General features: G+C 38.3%; 1 protein-coding gene across 1 annotated transcript; it reads left to right on the top strand.

The window, feature by feature from the left end:
- The first annotated feature begins 11,357 nt into the window (after nt 1-11,357).
- On the top strand, nt 11,358-14,739 carry LOC127435428 (myogenic factor 6-like). The gene is made up of 3 exons (XM_051688922.1): nt 11,358-11,884; nt 12,077-12,170; nt 12,315-14,739. The coding sequence occupies exons 1-3, from the start codon at nt 11,375-11,377 to the stop codon at nt 12,428-12,430; spliced, it is 720 nt and encodes a 239-aa protein (XP_051544882.1). The 5' UTR covers nt 11,358-11,374; the 3' UTR covers nt 12,431-14,739.
- The last annotated feature ends 5,876 nt before the right edge of the window (nt 14,740-20,615 follow it).

Below are 20,615 nucleotides of genomic sequence, written 5' to 3'. Positions count from 1 at the left end.
CTATCCGGCGACACCGTCGAGGACTTTGCCCAGCAGTTCTCGACGGTGAAGCAGCAGACGGAGGCTATCTGGCATATCCTGCCCTGGCGCGGCTCAAGATCCCGCAACCTGTCTGCTTGTCGCCAAGGGCGTTCCCCTGTGGTGACTGCACCAGCTCCGCCGCAGCCCGACCCTTCGGTTCGGCCCTGGCATGGAGCCCACCACAGGAAGCAGATACCACCCATCTCATGGCCGGCTGCCAAGAACCCACGAAGATCGTCAAAGCGCCTCTGAGACGGGTGACCCAGGGTCAACGGAACCCACTGCACTGGAGCTGGCAGTAAGACCACTCCATCCCCCGGTGCAGGGCCAGGTGGAGAATCTTTTGTTGCCTTTTCATTTGATTTTGCCACGTGCCCAAGTGGCTGCGGTACCCAACAGTTCAGCAAAAGAGCGGTTTCCTCCTTCCCTGGGTAACATACCCGGTGTGCACGGTCATCCTTACGACCACCGTCCACCTTTTTTCCCTTGCAGGATTGGTGCTCCAGCGGCGGTCTCCCTGCCTCTGCACGCCCAGCTATGGCACACATCCGCCCCCGATGTGACAGTTTCCACGGGTTGCGAGGACAGGCCTCTTCCTCCCCTGTCCCAGGCTGTTCCAGGGGTGGTCATAAGGAGCCAGGTAAGTGCTTCGATGTTCCTAGACTCAGCACAGCCACAACATGGTGTGGCACCTCAAGCTCCGCCTGCCCCATCTGCCGGTACGTCCGACGACATTGTCCCTTTGGTCCCCCTCACACGGAACTTGGATGCGTGGCTTGCACTTTCCAATCCGTCGCAATGGCTGGTCCGGACCATCCGACTCGGCTACGCGATTCAGTTTGCCAGGCATCTGCCCAGGTTCAGCGGTATCCACTTCACCTTGGTGAAGGACAAAAACGCTGCTACCTTGCGCGCGGAGATCGTCACCCACCTACAGAAGGATGCGATAGAACCTGTCCCTCCAGCCGAGATGAAGAAGGGGTTTACAGCCCCTACTTCATCGTACCGGAAAAAAGGCGGTGGGATGCGGCCAATCTTGGACCTGTGAGTACTGAACCGGGCTTTACACAGACTCCCGTTCAAGATGCTGACGCAAAAACGCATTCTGGCGAGCATCCGGCATCAAGATTGGTTTGCGGCGGTAGACCTGAAGGATGCGTACTTTCACGTCTCGATTCTACCTTGACACAGACCCTTCCTGCGGTTTGCATTTGAGGGTCAGGCGTATCAGTACAAGGTCCTCCCTTTCGGCCTGTCCTTGTCCCCTCGCGTCTTCACGAAGGACACAGAGGCAGCTCTTGCCCCGTTAAGGGAAGTACGCATTCGCATTCTCAACTATCTCGACGATTGGCAAATCCTAGTTCACTCTTGGGACATGTTGTGTGCACACAGGGACTTGGTGCTCTCACACCTCAGCCAATTAGGGCTTCGGGTCAACTTTCTCGGTTTGGAGTTGGTCTCATTTACAGCACGCCTCATGAATGAGCTCGCACAGTCGGTGCTGACCTGTTTGGAGGCATTCAAACAAAAAACAGCGGTTCCACTGAAACTCTTTCAGAGGCTCCTGGGGCATATGGCATTCTCAGCGGTGGCCACCCCGCTCGGGTTGATGCATGTGAGACCACTTCAGCACTGGCTTCAGACTCGAGTCCCGAGATGGGCATGGCACCGCGGAATACATCGCATGTGGCCCCTGGACAGGACGTGGAAGACCTAGGCGGTCTACCACCCACGGTAGTAGACACAATCACTCAGGCTTGGGCCCCCTCTACGAGGTGCCTGTATGCCTTTAAGTGGCATCTGTTCGCTAAGTGGTGTTCTTCCCAAAAGGAAGACCCCCAGAGATGCGCAGTTGGATCGGTGTTTTCCTTCCTGCAGGAGAGGTTGGAAGGGTGGCTGTCCCCTTCCACCTTGAAGGTGTATGTTGCTGCTATAGCAGCACACCACGACACAGTGGACGGTAAGTCCTTAGGGAAGCACGACCTGATCATCAGGTTCCTGAGAGGCGCCCGGAGGCTGCACCCAACACCTTTGCAAGGAACCGGTTCGTCCCAGGTAGTGGCACGCAATACAAGCGGATAAGTTCGGGATAGCCGGCCAGGTGTATCGCTTGCACATAGCGCCTTCCACCTCCTTTTGAGCTGAAGACGTGCGGCATTAATTCCCAGTAGTGTTCACAAACTTTGTTCCCTGGTTGACTTCTTCCGAGCCCTGTGGCAGTCGAATTTTCAGAGAGACTCGCTGCCGACCTAGTACACATGCTAACTAAGAGCCCTGTTCTGGGGTAGGTGCTCCACATGTGGCGGTTCCCTGTAAATTAACCCCATGCGATGTATATCTTCCGCTAATTCGTTTCCCTGTTGGCAAACTGCGTCTTCCTTGGGCAGAGCCCCCTCTGCCACAGTCTCCATGTTTGTAGTAACTCCTCCCCGTTGGGTAGGATCTACCATGAATCTTCTCCACATGGTTGGCAAGACCATGTGACGTATTTTCCACTTAAATATCCCCCCTCTCTTTGGGCAAGGTGTGGTCTCCGCGGTGTCCTCCCCTTGGGAGGGACACCCCCCGACTAGACCTGGTGGCCCAGTCAGATAATCCCCCTTGTTTTTTAGGGAGTGGAAAAAAGAAGGGGAAAAGAGGCCACGACTGGGTTAGCCTGTCTCTATCTTTTGAGTAGTTGACTTGTCCCCAAAGGGCCGTTCGACACTCATAACTATGTTGGGGGAGGTTTCGTGTCGGCCTGGTGCACTGGCTACGAGGCACACAGTTGTCTGCCGTCACACACCGCCAGTTCACGTAACACAGTTCAGCCAGTTGCAGCGTTTTGTATAGGGACCCCTAGTGTCACTACATCGACACAACGTCGAGTGAGTGACAGATAGGGAACATCCTGGTTACTTGTGTAACCTCCATTCCCTGATGGAGGGAACGAAATGTTGTGTCCCTTCTGCCACAGCGCTGAACTACCCGCTGAAATGGCCGGACCTTGTCTCGGCTCCTCAGCATAAAACCTGAATGAGTGGCTGCATACCAGCTCCTTTTATACCCATTTGTCCGGGGGAGTGGCATGCAAATACCACTCACCAATTTTCATTGGCCTTTTATCAAAGACCAGAGGTGTCTCGGGCTCCCAAGAGTGACCCCTAGTGTCACTATATCAACACAACGTCTCATTCCCTCCATCAGGGGATGGAGGTTACGCAAGTAACAAGGACGTTCACCGTACTTTGGACTATGTATGTGCACTTTTTTTCAGCCAGTCATAATACGATTCAAGCTTTGCTAAGGAACTGTTATTGAAGGATGGGGCAGTTAAAAACATTGGGACCTGATTGCAAAACTGTAAGTAAACAGTTTCATTCATGAACATTTCAAATGTCATGACTGTTTGAGTTTATGGTGTGAGTGTTAACAGTTTTGCTTGAGATGAACAGTTTAATATATTGCGGCAAGGAAGAGGGCGGGGCCGGGCCGTGATGATGCACGCCTGGCCCCTAATCAGGCTTATCAAGCCAACGAGAGGGATAAAGGCCGCCAGAGGTGGCAGTTCGGGAGAGAGAGAGCTACAGGCAGCTGCCCTGTATGTGTTTATGTTTGTGTGTTTTTGTTTAATTAAATATTACTTTGATGCTTCGTCTGGTTCTCGCCTCCTCCTTTAAATTTTACCCCGTTACATTGGTGCCGAAACATGGGAAGGAGGAGGGATGCACCGTAGTAGAGTCCTCGCCACTACCATCCACCCCAAAGGAGCAGCCGCAGCCATCCGCCGGGGGACGGAGGAGCCTGGCCGCCTGAAAGCGGAGGAACGACCGAGGACCAGGCTACGGCATATCAGAGAACCAGCAAGTACGTTTTTTTTCTCTCTCTCCTCTCTCTCTCCCGCTGTCGCTCTGTGTTGGCCTTTCCCTCTCTTATTTATGTATTTTTTTCCCTCCCCTTGTCTCCCTCCCAGGTAAGGCGGGGAAGACCTGCCGGAAAGGGGGGGGGGGGGGGGTGGGGTGTACGTCATGCCGGGGGCTCTCCAGCCTGAAGGAAAGAGGGAGGAGATTGGCAAGGAGGAGGGTGGGCCGGGCCGTGATGACATATACATATATTCGGATGCAATGTGTTGGATGTGCATTATGTGTAAACCCTAAAATTTTGTTTTATAATGTTGAGGAGCTTGTTCATTCTCTTCTGATTGAGTTTCAAATATGGCTGTATTCAAGGGGCTGCATAATGTTAGCCAATCATAACACTGGGTGTTTACATTGAAGTTTTAAGGAGGCACTTAGGCCAAAACTGAGCGTTTCAGACAAAGGACCAGAGACAGAGTGGAAAATGATCATGTTTCTAAATTATGACTGCTTTGTTTGGTGTCATTGTACATCGTTCCACAGTCCAGCGCACTTTGCACAAGGAACAGCTCAAAGCCTTTTCTGCATACTGCAAACAAGCAGAGTCGTTTGAGGTATGCTTATCTGGACAAGCCAGAATTATTTTAGAATAATGTGCTGTGGACAGATGAAACTAAGATAGAGTTATTTGGTCACAACCAGAAGCGCTTTGTATGGCAGAAAAAGAACACAGCGTTCCAGGAGAAGAACCTGATCCCTACTGTAAAATTTGGTGGAGGGTCCATCATGCTATGGGGCTGTGTGGCAAGCACAGGTACTGGAAACCCTGTCAAAGTTGAGGGCCGCATGGATTCCACCCAGTTTCAGCAGATTCTTAAGAACAATGTTCAAGAATCAGTCAAGTGGTTGAAGTTACGCCGGGGTTGGTTGTTTCAGCAGGACAATGATCCAAAGCATTGTTCCAAATCTACCAAGGAATTCATGCACAGACACAGATACAATGTTCAAGAATGGCCATCCCAGTCCCCAGACTTGAATATCATCGAAAATCAATGGAATGATTTGAAGCGGGCTGTCCACGCTCGGAAACCATCAAACCTGACTGAACTGGAGACATTTTGCAAGGAAGAATGGTCCAAAATACCTGCAGCCAGAATTCAGGGATTTATCAGTGGCTATAAGAAGCGACTACAGGCAGTTATTTCAGCAAAAGGAGGCTCTACTAAATATTGATGTGATAATTCCATTGAGGTGCCCACATTTTTGCACCTGTCTGTTTTTGTTTTGACTCGCATTGCGTTGTTTCTGTTGATTCAATAAATGTTATTTCAGAACTGAAATGTTACAGTTTCCATAAGGTATAAATTGTGCATAAAACTGTATATTAGATCCCTTAACCCAGCCCAATTCCTAAACCTAACCAATTATCAACAATATAAACAACAGACAGGTAAATTTAGTTACATTAGACTATAATATAGATATTCACTGACATCAAAGCTGTCGTAATACTTTTGAATGGGTGAATGGGTGCATTCATTTGAAATCTGTTCCTCACACAAAGCCATCACACAACATCAGAAGACCTAGAATATGGTGCACGAATAGTGGATTGCTCATGATCATTTTAATGGTGCTTTTCTAATTTTTTGATCCACAACTCAGATATTTGGATAACAAATAAATAAATTTACGATAAATAAATTAAATGATAACACAATGAGTAAACAATGACAAATTTTTCAAATCATTTAATTTTAAGATTTTGCCTTGGGTATAGTAAAGAAATTACCCAAAATTAGTTGGATACGGCATCAGAGGGACATTTAAAATACGGAACAAGGACAACGTTTTGCTGGTGCAGGCAAAAAGTTGCCCCAGTGACATTTCGTCATGAGAGTGTTTTGTCAAGGGAGAAAGATTATGGGAGGAATGACTGGGACACCTATTTGCAAACAATCATTATTGCAATTTTGTTTGGTGCTGCTGCTGGCACAGAAATAGAACATTTCACATTTAAATGAGCTCTAATTTAGAAATGCAAAATTACATTCATAAGCATCAAGTGCTATACATCTTTACCCAAAATGGAGCTGCACACCATTAGTACATGGTAAAAAACGTCCATAATTGTATTAATAAAAGAATGTAAACATGCTACAGTAAAAAAACTTTAACTGGTTAACGGGTAGTTACCTTCACATATAAAGAAAAAATGTATAATATATTTAACAAGACAATACATGTAATTTTACTGTAAAATATTGTAAAAAAAAATAAATAAATAAAAATAAATTTAAATGTAAAAAGTATGCTTTTACTCTATAATTAACTGTAAAAATGTATAATATGTTTAGCCAGAAAATACATGTACTTTTTACAGTAAACAATTGTTAAAATTACAGTGAAAAACAATTATCAGGCGTTTCCAGAAGTCCCTGCTTGACCTCTCGCCTTTCATTATATTTTAATGGGAAAAGTTATGTTTCTTCTTATTTTTAATATCATTTATGTACGTTTGGGGAGATCTTTGTTATATTTTATGAAAGTTAGTTAATGTTTCTTGCATTATTTTAGCGTCACATATGTTATCCTGATGGTGTTTTTTGTTTGTCTCTACATGTGTATTAATTATTGCTCCTAGAAGGGCCACTCTTGATGAACTTTAAGTCATCTTGTGGCCTTTTGTAGTTACCACGGTAATTAACCATACATTTTAAAGTGAAAAGCAGACTTTTATAGTTCCAGAAAGTTAGTATATCAAGTCGATATCATTTAATGATATAAACAGTAGTGAACTGTAAAATATACAGGCATTCAAATTACAACTCATAAAGCCTGAAACATGGTCAATGTATTTTGTACGGTAAATTTCTGGCATCCACTACTGCAGGTATTTTACCGTAAATTTAACAGAATTTTCTTTTGTTGTAAACAAGGTCCCTGCATGGTAAATTCATTAAATTAATTACTCTACAAGTCAGTGAGTATAAAGCCTAAAACTGTTAAAACCAAGGTCAAAACTTAACTTTATCTAGTGTCAGGAAACTAATACAACCCTAATATATCCCTATATGCTATCAGCAATAAACAAAAGGAATCAGCCCATATCATACTACAAGGAGGAATTCACAGAATGCAAGATATGTTTACTGCAATACTATTTATGTGACTTGCTTTTAATGGCAATAGGATGTTGTAACAGGAATGTATTTGACTGAATTAGTACATTAGGTTACACCAATGAAGAGTCAGAAATGAACCAAGACACTCAGGCAAAAATGCCACTAAAATGCCAACATTTACCACATTTTTAGCTTTCTTCAGATTGACTTTCTTACTGGTATATTTTTACCTGTTTGTTCACTGATTGAAATAATACCTTTAAGAGTGGAAAAGCAATAAAACACATTCAGCACTCTTAGGCACATGGTATATGGCTAATCCCTTGAAACCAAATGAACCTGCGTGGGCTGCTCTGCCTTATGAAAAGCCTTGTAAAATAAAACTATGTCCTCTCTCTGAGTGGTGAATGACCAGCCGATGGAGTTTAGGCCATTGTCAGTGAAGCTGTGCTGATTAGCTATGGTCTGTAAAACTTTATAGAAGACAGCAGTGGAACTGTGGAAATGGTATAGATATGGGAGAAATCAGGGCTAGTTGTCACATGAGGAAGTTGTCACAATGGCTAGTGTATATATTAGTACCTAGAGCCAAAATTTGAATTACAGAATTACTTTGAATTAGAATAATTCATAATTTCATGATTATTTGTTGGGACATAAAGATGTGTAACAGTAAAAATAATGCTGTACTGTTTCCACGAGCAGTGTTGGCGTATCATAATTCAGAAAGTACGCATATAGAGAATCGACATCAGTGACATTACACACAATCATCGCCTCTGTCACAGACTCTAAGATTTATGACACAGTATTCAACCTACAGACCATAACCTTTTACAACAAGGTAATGTGAGATGTGACCACAACGTGAGACGTCACCTGAACTATTTAACCTTTTGTGTTACACATGAACAAGAAACAGGGTGATGTGTAGCCATTTTCAGCACTTGCTTAGCAACAAATCCAGCATTTACACTTGTATTAATAGATATACATACTGTATATATGCATCGTATACAGTATATGCTATTTATCTTGCTCCTCTGTTCTGAATCGTGTTCTTATAAATTCAATAATCTATTGCTGCATTATTTGAAGTGGATAATCCATGCATATCAAGTATAAAGCATATGAAGTGTTTGATTTTCTGCCTTCTCTTGCTAAAAGCTCATTTGAATTCATTAAAAACTGTATACAGTACATTTATATGTCACATGATCTACCCTGAGAGCAACACAAGCCATCAACAACTCACATCCTTCAATAAAACGTCTCATGTCAGAGGACACATAACACTTTGGAAAGGCCTTTCATGTGTTTTATGGATTTTAAGATAAACGGCCCTTATAGCTATGTTTACCTTACATGTGTGAGCTTTTCATTTACTCCGAGCACATTCCAGTCTATTTTTACAAGGCATGAAAACAACACGCTCTTTCCAGTATTCAGAATTTATTTGCATGTGTTTTTGTCAGAAATGTACACTGTTTTCATGCAGTCAGTGTGTAAGAAAACAATGCTTGCTTATAATGTCCTTTGACTTTTTTTTCATATGATTTTTTGAAATTGCAGTTAATCACAGAGAATGTCACCATTTGACCATATCATAGGTATCTGAGCACCAATCATGCTCTCAAATGTTCAGTGAGAGGCATTAACAACCTTTATTTTATTCCCACTTTACATTATACAGTGTTCATGTTACTGAATTTTACAGTAAGCACTGAGAAATAACAAATAATACTGTATAGTAATAATGAACAATGTGTTTAAAATATAATTATTTTTTGGGGCTGCTTGTACACCTTAAAACAATCCTGTTAAATTTAAGTAAAAAAAAGAAAAAAAAAGAAAAGAAAAACGGCTGTGGTTGCCAGAAATTCACCACCAACAACAACAACAACAAAAATACTGCGACCATGTTTCGGGCATTACGGGATGCCGTTTTTGTACACTTCACTACCATATACTGTGTATCATTAAATGATAAAATGTTAATATACCAACCTACTGGAACTACAAAAATAAATGTTACTGTTAACCACTATAGTACACAGGTGGTAGTGCAGAAGGACTTATGATGACTTGAGTTCATCAAGAGTGGCCACTCTAGGAGCAATGGCGTATAAATATGTATAGACAGTGCACAGTGTACAGTACCCACACAAACACAACACACCACCAGGGGAACACATGTGGTACTAAAATAAACATTAAAAAGAAAGTTCATCCAAAAATGAAATTTCACTTATCATTTACTCACCCTCATGCCATCCCAGATGTGTATGACTTTCTTTCTTCTGCTGAACACAAACAAAGATTTTTAGAAGAATATCTCAGCTCTTTAGGTCCAGTTAGTTAAACTCTGACCCACACCCATCAAATCACTTCTGGAGATATGGATTTAAACACTGGAGTCTTATGGATTGCTTTTCTGCTGCCTTTATGTGCTTTTTGGAGCTTCAAAGTTCTGGCCACCATTCACTTGCATTGTATGGACCAACAGAGCTGAGATATTCTTCTAAAAATCTTCGTTTGTGTTCTGCAGCAAAAAAACAAAAAACAAAAAAACAAAAAAACAAACACATCTGGTATGGCATGAAGGTGAGTAAATGATGATAGATTTGTACTTTTTTTTGGTGAACTATCCCTTTAAATAAACAACATAAAATGTAACATAAAAAATCCCAATGTACATAAAATTTCAGTATTAGAGTAAAATATCAAATGTGATGGATCATGTAGGGACTTCTGGAAACCCAATTTATTTATTTCCCAATTAAAAGGACATGTATTGTCTTATTAAACATATTATACATTTTTGCTGTTAGCTATAAGGTAAATCGAATCATACTTTTTACTTTTAAAATGCATTTTTTACATGCACTGGAAAAAAAAGACTAATAACCTTTACTTTATTTTATTTTATTTGCACTGTTTTCCAAGTAAATTTTAATGATCAGTTTATTTCATGACATAATATTGGAGTAAATTTAATGTAAACATTTCGGTTAATACATTTGTACTTACAAATCTAATATACATAGTACTTAAATGAACATTTTATATGAACATTATCTTTTTGATCTTATTGCATGCTATGTGGTCAATTAGACAACATCGCTCTGGATTACTGGCAGTAGAAATAAGATACAGAGCTGCGCACACAGACCTCAACACAAAACACGATGACAGTAAAAATAAACAGATAATTGTTTTGATCATGAACGGTTAATTTTAAGTAGAAAATGAACTTTAGACTTCACAAAACAAGAAGATACCAAACATAAAAACAAAATCAACAATATAAACAATGTAAATAAACTTGCAAATGATTCAAGCCTGCTGGGAACACGAACTTCGTAAAATTCAGTACAATTTACTTATTTTATTTACCAGTGAAATTTACTCAAATTAGCAAATAAATATGACAAGGTTTTCTACTTTAGGACTGATACATGACGACACATTATAAAGATAACAAACAATCAGAAATCTAATTGAAATTTTTTTCTTTTTACATGATTGATGATTGAGTAAAATGTAGAATTTACTTAATATTTTCAAGTTCATGCTTTAACTTATTCAATGTAGAACGTACTGAATATTTTCTGCTATATTTACTTCACCACAAAAAAAAAAAAAAAAAAAAAAAATGGTTTTCAGTGAAACTACCAGTTAACCAATTAATAGTTTTTTTTGTTTGTTTGTTTTTTTTACTGTAAAATTTGTTTTACTTTTTTCCTCCCATTTAAATCATTTTTTTTTTTACAGTACTGATATAGTAGAGTAGGCCAGTTGTCACATGGGGAAGTTGTAAGCAAGCAAGGATGTAAACAAATGTTCAAGACTGGTGGGAACCAAAGGTATAAGTTTCAAATCTCTCATTGAAAAGGTCAATGTGTGTTCAGTGAACTGTATCTTTTATCCTGGGCAGTAATGGTGGACATTTTTGGAGAGCTTTTTGACTTTAGTGTAGTCGTCTAAGCAGAAATTGTCTTTCAGAAATAAACATACCCTGAGATATATTCCCAGAAGTAAAAAGTGTTGCAACTAGCCTTGTTCTCCTCAACAAATACTCGGAATTTGAATTGAATAGTAATAATGAACAATACTTAATAGGTTTCAAAATGTAATCATTTTGTGTAGCTGCTTGTAACTGCAACAAGTAGTTAAAGTAACATGTAATATGGACACTATAATGTATAGGGTTCTCATTTGTTTCTCACATAAAACTCTTGATGTACTGAAGGCCCATTGGAATAAGCCTAAAGCCCAGAGACAGCTAAGCGATGGATTGAATTTCACATTCTATATTTAAGTCCTCTGACTTGTGTCACAGGGCTATTTAAATGCCAACAGTCTTACTGTCAAAACACAGCTTGCAACAACATGATGGACCTCTTTGAGACCAACTCTTATTTTTTCAACGATTTGCGTTATCTTGAGGGGGACCATGGGACCTTGGATATGCCAGGAGTGTCCCCGCTCTATGAGGGGAATGACAGCCCTCTCTCCCCGGGACAGGATGCAGTCCCGTCCGAAACGGGGTGCGAGAGCAGCGGGGAAGAACACGTTTTTGCGCCGCCGGGGCTTCAGCCTCACTGCGAGGGCCAGTGTCTCATCTGGGCTTGCAAAATCTGCAAAAGAAAATCGGCACCGACTGACAGGCGAAAAGCTGCCACTCTGAGAGAGAGAAGGCGGCTCAAAAAGATCAACGAGGCATTTGACGCGTTAAAGAAAAAGACAGTGCCCAATCCAAACCAAAGGCTACCCAAAGTGGAGATTTTACGCAGCGCGATAAACTACATCGAGAAACTACAGGACTTGTTGCATACGCTGGACGAGCAAGATCAGAACTCTGACAGTGACCCTTACACTTATAACACTAAAGACAACCACGTAAGAACACAAGCAAGCCCACACAAGACATCCATGTGCTCTGACAGCTGGATACACGTGGTTCCATAACTATGTTTGCCAAAACTAATCACTAATGATTTATTTTTTTTGAATGTGTTATGTCCTAAAAATGCTCTAATATTGAACTACGAGGGTAAAATGTAATGTTTTCCATCACGTTTGACTGTTCAGGTGGCTGCGAGTGAGAATCACTGGAAAAAGACCTGCCAAAGCTGGCAGGGGAATCTAGATCATTCCAGCTCCCAGATGGCCAGTAACAGAGAAGGTTAGTACAAAACAGAGATACTTTCAATTTCGAGAAGTTTTAAACGTGTCAAATGAGCATTTAATAAAAGTCTGTGCGTCTAGCCATTGACGTTTAATACGTTGACCCTGCGCGCAATTCTCTTTGCGTAAATCTCTGTTCCAGGAGTCGCAGTAGAGACTTCGGCGTCCTGCAGCCTTCGTCGCCTCTCCTCGATTGTTGACAGTATTTCCACTGAAGAGACGAAAGCACGCTGCCCCGACCACATCTTAGAAAAGTGAAGCTCAAATATGCATCTCACATTTCCGACTTTTTATTTATTTCCATGAGCTAGTGTGAATGTTTTAAATGTAATAGGTGACATTTTTACAATATTAATTAGTCATGAATAAGCATTAATAATATAATACTATAATATAATTATAATTATAATTGATGTTATCATATAATATATAATAACAGATCAGTAGTTAATGTACATTGAAATACGAATACAGTATAAAGCTTTAAATTAAAGTTTCAAAACATTTCTAACCATTTGAATGTACATTAATGTGATTCTCATGAAACCTGTCAAGAAAATGTTCTGGTCATATTTAACCCCTAATCAAATAAAAATAAATAAATGATATTTTACATTAAGAAAATAAAACCTTCATTTAGCACCACTAAACAGAACACAAACAAAGATTTTTAGAAGAGTATTTCAGCCATACATGTGAATAGTGACCAGAACACTGTAGGTCCAAAAAGCACATAAAGACAGCGTAAAAGTAATCCATATTACTCCCGTGGATAAATGCATGACTTCAGAAGTGATATGATAGGTGTGGGTGAAAAACAGATCAATATTTAAGTCCACAAAGAATGTAAATCGCCAAAAACAAAAGAAGAAGAATGTAAAAGTGAAAGTGGAGATTTATAGTAAAAAAAAAAATTTATATATTTATAATAGACTTAAATATTTATCTGTTTCTTACTCACACATATCATAACGCTTCTAAAGACATGGATTTAACCACTGGAGTTGTATGGATTACTTTTATCACGCATTTATGTGCTTTTGGAGCTTCAAAATGTTGGTACCCATTCACTTGCATTTTATGGACATACAGAGCTGAAATATTTTTCTAAAAATCTTTGTTTGTGTTCAGCAGAAGAAAGAAAGTCATGCACATCTGGGATGGTATGAGAGTGAGTAAATGATGAGAGAATTTTCATTTTTGGGTGAACTATCTCTTTAAGATTTTTTGCATTGTGACATTATTTTCAGGACACTAAAGCACATTTTACCCCCTAATTCTCATTAACACATAACACATCTGGACATTTTTATTTTTACCATTCCCATTGTTTTCCAAGATAATTCTCATTACCATAACATGGTCATGTTTTTTTTGTTTTGTTTTTTTTAAATTAATTTATTTTTATTATTATTATTACAATAATATATATGCTTATGTTCAAAGATTTTCTTGATTAAAATCTGTGAAACTGGAAAGCACTACTGATGATGTAGGCCTATGAATACTTTACAGTTTAAATATATAATTTTTTCATGTTGCGGTAATGAGAATATTAGCTATAATGACTATCTTTTTTTGCATTGCAGTAATGAGAACTGGGCAATGGGGTAAAATGTGTGAAGCTGTCAGAAAATAATGTCGCACTGTAAAAAATCTCAATGGCCATAAAAAATAGGCTAAATGTAATTTCATTTTGTTTCTTGGTGTTTGATTTTGAAATAAAATAGGACCAGGACTTTTTCTTAACAGGTTTAGTGAGAATAACGTTTTTAACTTTAAGAATAAGGTTTTTAAATGTTATTAATGAAAGCTATTATGAAGTGTTACAATGTAATAGTCTGTATTCTTTCATAATTTTGAACATTCATTTGCTGTACGTGATTCCAGGTTATTTTCAGGGTCATTATCACAGGCAGAATGATTCCTGTCCATTTATATGGTCTTCCTAAAAATGCAAATGTACATATTTTGTAATATATTGCTATTACTTAAATTATTTTATAAATTAAAGAGAGAGAAAGAGAGAGAGAGAGAAAAAAAATGAATTTTAAGAGCACTGCCAGGTATCTTTCCAACATTAAACAGTAAACTGCACATAAAATTTAAAAAAATGTTCTCTGTATTTATGTTGTATTATTTTATTAAATGTTTAAGTGTGGTCTGTTGGAGATGCCCATGTCACCAAATTATGTGCCTGCTTCAGTCTAATGAAATATTTATTCTTGAAGTCAAATATTCAACAGATATATATATTAATTTGCAGCCATGTAAAAGTTGGTTTGTTAAATTTGTTTAATTTTTAAAGTAATTTATTTGGGGTTCAATACAAGTTAATCTAGATCGACAGCATTTGCGGTATAATGTTGATTTCTTTTCTTTCTTTCTTTTCATTACTTTTCTTTCAAATAAAAAAGAAGCAAAAACTGCAGTTATGCGAGGCACTTACAATATAAGTGAATGGGGCTTTTACACTTTTCTGTGTAAAGTTACAGCCAATTTTACAACTTCATTGCCATGACGACATAATGCGGTAAACCCTGTAATCCCAGTAAATTGCGATTTTAAAAGCCTTACAGCTCAAATAATATACAAATCTTAACAGAAAAATTAATTTAAGTGCTTTTACAAAATTGTGAGCTTTACATTTCTGCATTTCTAAACACTCAAAAAATTGGCCCCATTCACTTCCATTGTAAGTGCCTCACTGTAATCTTGCTTTTAACTATTTAAAAAAAAAAGGATGGACCAGTCAAAATGACTTTTTTTTAGTAAACATCATCATGCCACCAATGCTGTCAATTGAGCTTAATTTGTATTGGAATTTTCCTTTAACATTCTTAAAGGTCCCGAGTTGAAATTAACAGGCGTGTATAGCTTACAATAATGGCTGTCCTCATTAAACCCACTGAATTAAGAGCCCTCCGTATGCCATACCAGCCTTGACCAGACCAGCTTGCAGCTCTCCCAGATTTAAGAGTATTAACGGAGTGCAAAGTATGACTGGCCCTGAAATAGCCTGGCCTCGCCTGTTATTTCCAGCTGGCAGGGCAGAACTCAGGGTTGGCTGCAATGAATTTAGACCCCCCCAAACTCAGAGTATCTATTTTGTCTCATGATCAGATGTACAAGGTTGGCCAGGGGAAAATATTGCAAAGCCACAAGCAACATGACAGCTATCGTATGGTTACAGGCTGCAAGGGTTTTCCCCTTGAATGAAGCATGGGATTGCATTGCATTGAGTGGTCAGATTTAACATCATGATGAATTTGCAAGTGTTCATGTTTGTGTTTGTGTGTATGTGATGTTGCAGCTACTTCTTGGCAATTATTCATCAGTAGGTTGTTGGTGTTCCAAAGTTGCACTAAAGTATTTCATCTTGCACAGCGTGCTATCTGTCAGGACAGGCTCTCTGATCTTTCCATTTAACACATTACCACCTTTGACCTCATCATACACACAAGTAAACGTATGTACTCAAACACTCAAGTTACTTCAAATGGCCAGTGACTAACACAATACACATCTCGGAAACAAGGCTAAATTTGTATTATATAGACACCTATAGAAAAAATTGATAAAAATGTGTATAAAAATAATAACACAAACTTTATTACAAAATGTTTCTTTTTTTTTTAGCAAACTGTGGTTAGATTTAAAGCACAAATTCTTTATCAATTAGAAGAACATACGTTACGGTCCAAAAGTCTGAGATCACATTGAAAATCTAGATTTTTTCCCATTTAAACCAAGAAATAAATATGTTTATAATTAAGTTAATAAATATATATGATATGTTTTTATATAATTCGTATAATACATTTATATAAAATGTACATATTTTTATATATATATATATAATTTATATATAATTTATGTTTTAATTTATTTAATACGTTAATAGATAATACATTTTAGGATTATAAATAAATAAATACTGTATATAAACAAATAAATGGCATGTTATTAAAAAAAGGAAATATTTAAGATTCTGGACTATTTCGAAAATCAAGGTCGCTAATCAAATGACAAATACTGAGAAATTCTGAAATTCATGTTAATTTTTCAATTAATTCTTAAACTTTTAATTTATTATTCTATGTTGATTATATAATTTGAAATGAAAAAAAGAAAGAAAAGAAATTAAAAGGCAAATTAGAAGCACCTGTAGGCCTATCGGCCTAGTCACTAGTACCTTACCTAAAAAAAAAAAAAATCAAGTAATTAAAACATTTTATTCAAAAGTGTATCAGCAAGTTGTTTAAAACACTTTTAATATCCCATATAAACAAGGCTAAATCTGTTGCTTTGGCAGCTGCACATTTCGGCTGATTGTCTAACAAGTTGGATGGTATTAAGAGCAGGACACTTCAAAGCAGAGAACCAGACTGAAACCAGATAGCTCTGACTTTAGTATTGTTTTATAGGATCTCAGATGTAGAGAGGGTGTGATTTTATGAGTTTTTTTTTTCCCCCTCAGTCACAATGCCTGGCTCTTTCTCAGTGAGAAATATTACATTTGAAATATCTTGACAAATTGAATTCCTTGATCTGCATGAACAGACTCTGAATATTGAATGAGCCCAAAATTGCCATTATCATAAACCGTCGAAAGAAGGTACAATGAATGGGATTACAGCATCATACCATCTGGGATTCATCCCAGCAAAAAAAAAAAAAAAAACGAAAAATAAAAAAAAAAAAACAATGTTCCATTCGTTTAACTTGTCATTTCAACTTGATTTTAGGAGCTTTTTAGAGTTTGAACTTGATTTTCTTAATCAATAATTAAATTCAACATGGTCAAAAAAAGTACAATGAAGTTATCGCTGCAGGTTGCAAGTTTGGCACCACTTTGATTTGACTAAAAAATGTAGGGCAGCAATTAATCTGTCTTAAAGTTTACAATTTTAGTGGGTTGAAAGTGTTTTTATAGCTCAGGAGAATGGAGGTCACATATGTATAGTTCATATATTACTGTAAAAAATTAAATCGCATTTTATCTGGGTGTTTTTGAGTCACCAATACTTCGATATGTGAATTTTACATTCATCTACATAAAATCACATGTTAGACCAATAATATTCCCCCAAATGTAGTCCCCAACTAGCCTACCAGAGTTGTCTGAATGAACAATTTCATGTTAAACAATTTTGCTGATTTGCACGTTTCCCAGCATGCATTGTAAAATGAAAAAAATATACAGTTAGTGTTATAGGCTTATTTTTTGCTATTTATTGACTTTATTTATGCTGCTATTGTTTTTTGTTGCCACTGTCTATTGTGTGTTTATGTCAAACAGTTCTATGTATTGCCTTGCCTTGCCTTGCAACATACCTCTCTTCAGAGGCACAGACTGCAGTTAAGTTCATGTAAAAATAATTGAAATGGTGACAAAATAAAGGTTTCGTATTGATAATTGGCTGAACAAGAAATCAGTAGTTCTCTCAACAAGAATTTTTGCACTTAGTGAACAAACAAATTCACATTGACCAAACAAAACAATGTTACTGAAGACAATTAATAAACAGTTGTTGAGAGAAATAAAAAAATCTTCATTTATTTCATTACAACCCATTACACATTGCATAAGAAGTTCAAATTAATGCACAGATAAATAGAAAATTATATTCATTGCATATTCCTAAATATTGATACACTGTGTCTTCTATCAAACATTCAGAAAAAGCGTTTCAGAAAGTAACAATTCTTACCTGCTCATCTGAAATGCCTGTCTGCTTTCCTCGCCATGAAAAACAACTGATCATTTCTATGGACACCTGTAACATCTTCACTGACTCCACAAATGAATGGTGATATATTTCATGTTTTCTAAATTCAGTATATTGCACATGTTGTTAGCCACTGACTGTGTCTTGTGAGACACAAAGTTTTATTCCTGCAGGGGGCGCTTTACACTTTGAAAACTGAATCCTCCATGCATCCGCATATAAATCTCAGAGTGTTTTATATTCCTTTGCAGACATTTTACACTGGATAGTTATTTTTAATAAAAACTCATAAATGCGAGGATTCATACCTGTGAATGGAAATCTACCTTAGCATTATCAATAAAAGCATTTTTTTTTTTTTTGCTTTTCTCCCAATTTGGAATGCCCAATTCCCACTACTTAGTAGGTCCTCGTGGTGGCGCGGTTACTCACCTCAAGCTGCCTCCGCTTCTGAGACAGTCAATCCGCGCATCTTATCATGTGGCTTGCTGTGCATGACATCGCGGAGACTCACAGCATGTGGAGGCTCATGCTACTCTCCGCGATCCAAGCACAAATTACCACGTGCCCCATTGAGAGCGAGAACCCCTAATCGCGACAACAAGGAGATTACCCCATGTGACTCTACCCTCCCTAGCAACCGGGCCAATTTGGTTGCTTAGGAGACCTGGCTGGAGTCACTCAGCACGCCCTGGATTGGAACTCACGACTCCAGGGGTGATAGTTGGCATCAATACTTGCTGAGCTACCCAGGCCCCTATCTATAAAAGCATTTTTAAAAAAATGCAGTAATAATAAACAACTGTGACTGGCCCATCCTGGGCAGCGCTGAGAAAAGTAACAGGCACCACATGACATCATCATCTACACTGGTGGGGGATTGGGCGATACTAGTTGGGCGATACCAACTTGTATAATGGAGGGGGGACTTCAGTTTTTTGTCTGATTATGACAGACTTGTAGTCACGCAATTTTAAGGTATCTCATACTAAATCATTTTCAGCGTTGATAAAAAATATATATAAAAAAGGATAGATGCATGACTGGGGGAACAAATCACCCCTTCACAGTATTCCCCCCAATTCTACCCAATGCTTAGGAGAAATCAAAATTATTTATATACAGTAAGAGTATAGAGCTGTAACATTAGTTTGGATATCATTGCTTAGATAATTTTGTCTTGGAAGACAATTGTGAGGTCTCTTCTGAAAGACAAGTGGGATGAATGGGGTCTTATTTTTAAGGAGAAAAATCTAAGAAGCAGGAGACTAAAGTAAAGGTCACCCTTTGCTCTCCGTTGCTTTCTAGGTAAAACAATTGAGATATTAAAAAGATCTCATATGTGATTTTTTTGTTTTTTTCCCCTATAGATTAGTTGGCTGCTGATTTGTTTTACTTTGGCTTTGAACTCACCATGATGGCCATTTAAAATAGGCTATTTGTTGTTTCAACTTAGCTGATAAGATACATAGTCAATTGGCTGATAAAATAATAACAACAGGATTTGTGTTAAAAGAGAAAACAGAAGATTTACTGACGTTCCTTTGAATCTCCAGCAACAAAGCAATTCTGATGTCCCACATCACTGGAGCTGATGGAACACCCCCTCTAGCTGCCAGACAAATGCTGTTGCCAATCACACAATCTGATCATGTGATCAAATATGATACTGTTATTGCTGATGGAAAAAGTCCAGCCAATGTCTGGCCTTGGCAAAAGAAGGATGCAGAAAAACAAGAGGGTGGACAAAAAACTTATCTTTTCATAATTTTCTTAAAGATTTGCTTTCATTTATGCAGTCATCACTCACTATAATTAACAGGAGAGACTGGGGCTAGTTGTCACACATTTTAGTACTGTGAATATTTCTTAGTGCAGGTTTATTTTAGGAAGTAAATTTGATATAGGCTCATACCTTAAAGTCCTAAAAAGCTATATAATGTTTCCGCCATTACTGCCCAGGAAAAAAAATGCGGTTCATTTAACACACACTGACCTTCTGTGACTAAATTCCCCAATGACTCTGTATGGGGGTAAGTTGTGTCAATTTGAACCTGGCATTAAATGCCAATTTAATCAGTTATACAACTATGAAACATAAAAAAATAACGAATGACACAGTAAAACTGGGCATTGTTTTTGCCAACAAAAATAGAACTAATTCATGAATTGTGTAAAATTACAACATAAAACATGTCAACCTTGTCAGCCTGACATTTATGAAAAATACCCTTGTCCTGAAAACACAGCTCATAATTCCAGTGCAAATCTACCTTTATTATCAAGTTGACCTTGACCTTAATATAGGCCAGTGTGGTTTTATTGTCTTCTCCAAGAGCTTTTATAAAAATATGATGATATTGGAATTTTGTTTTGAAGGAAAGAATTCACTAAAATTATACATACAAAACCTGCTAGAGAAAACAAGCACAAATGTTCCCTTATATAACACCTTACCCAGGTCTCCCCTATAATCATTTATTCAAATATTAATTATTTCTAAGGATTCAACCTAGATAGATTTTTCAAAAGTGTCCTGGAAAAAAAGCAAATATGGTTGAAGTTTTGAATAACATATTTATTTGAAACAAATACTTCCAAGTCAGTTAAACTTAGGGAACATTAAAGCTCGCCCTCTGCCCTACACTTAACACAGTCCCTGACCCCTTACAACAACCCTCAGAAAACCCCCTGAAGTTCCCTTGAGACAA

Source organism: Myxocyprinus asiaticus, chromosome 45 (genome assembly GCF_019703515.2).
Source record: "Myxocyprinus asiaticus isolate MX2 ecotype Aquarium Trade chromosome 45, UBuf_Myxa_2, whole genome shotgun sequence".
Taxonomy (NCBI): domain Eukaryota; kingdom Metazoa; phylum Chordata; class Actinopteri; order Cypriniformes; family Catostomidae; genus Myxocyprinus; species Myxocyprinus asiaticus.
The sequence above is the reverse complement of the archived record's forward strand: the minus strand, read 5'-3'. Positions and strand labels throughout refer to the sequence as shown.

Coding starts and splice junctions, on each gene's coding strand:
- LOC127435428 (XM_051688922.1), top strand. CDS start 11,375: ATGATGGACCTCTTTGAGACCAACTCTTATTTTTTCAACGATTTGCGT. Junction 11,885..12,076: donor ATAACACTAAAGACAACCAC/GTAAGAACACAA, acceptor TTGACTGTTCAG/GTGGCTGCGAGTGAGAATCA. Junction 12,171..12,314: donor GATGGCCAGTAACAGAGAAG/GTTAGTACAAAA, acceptor TCTCTGTTCCAG/GAGTCGCAGTAGAGACTTCG.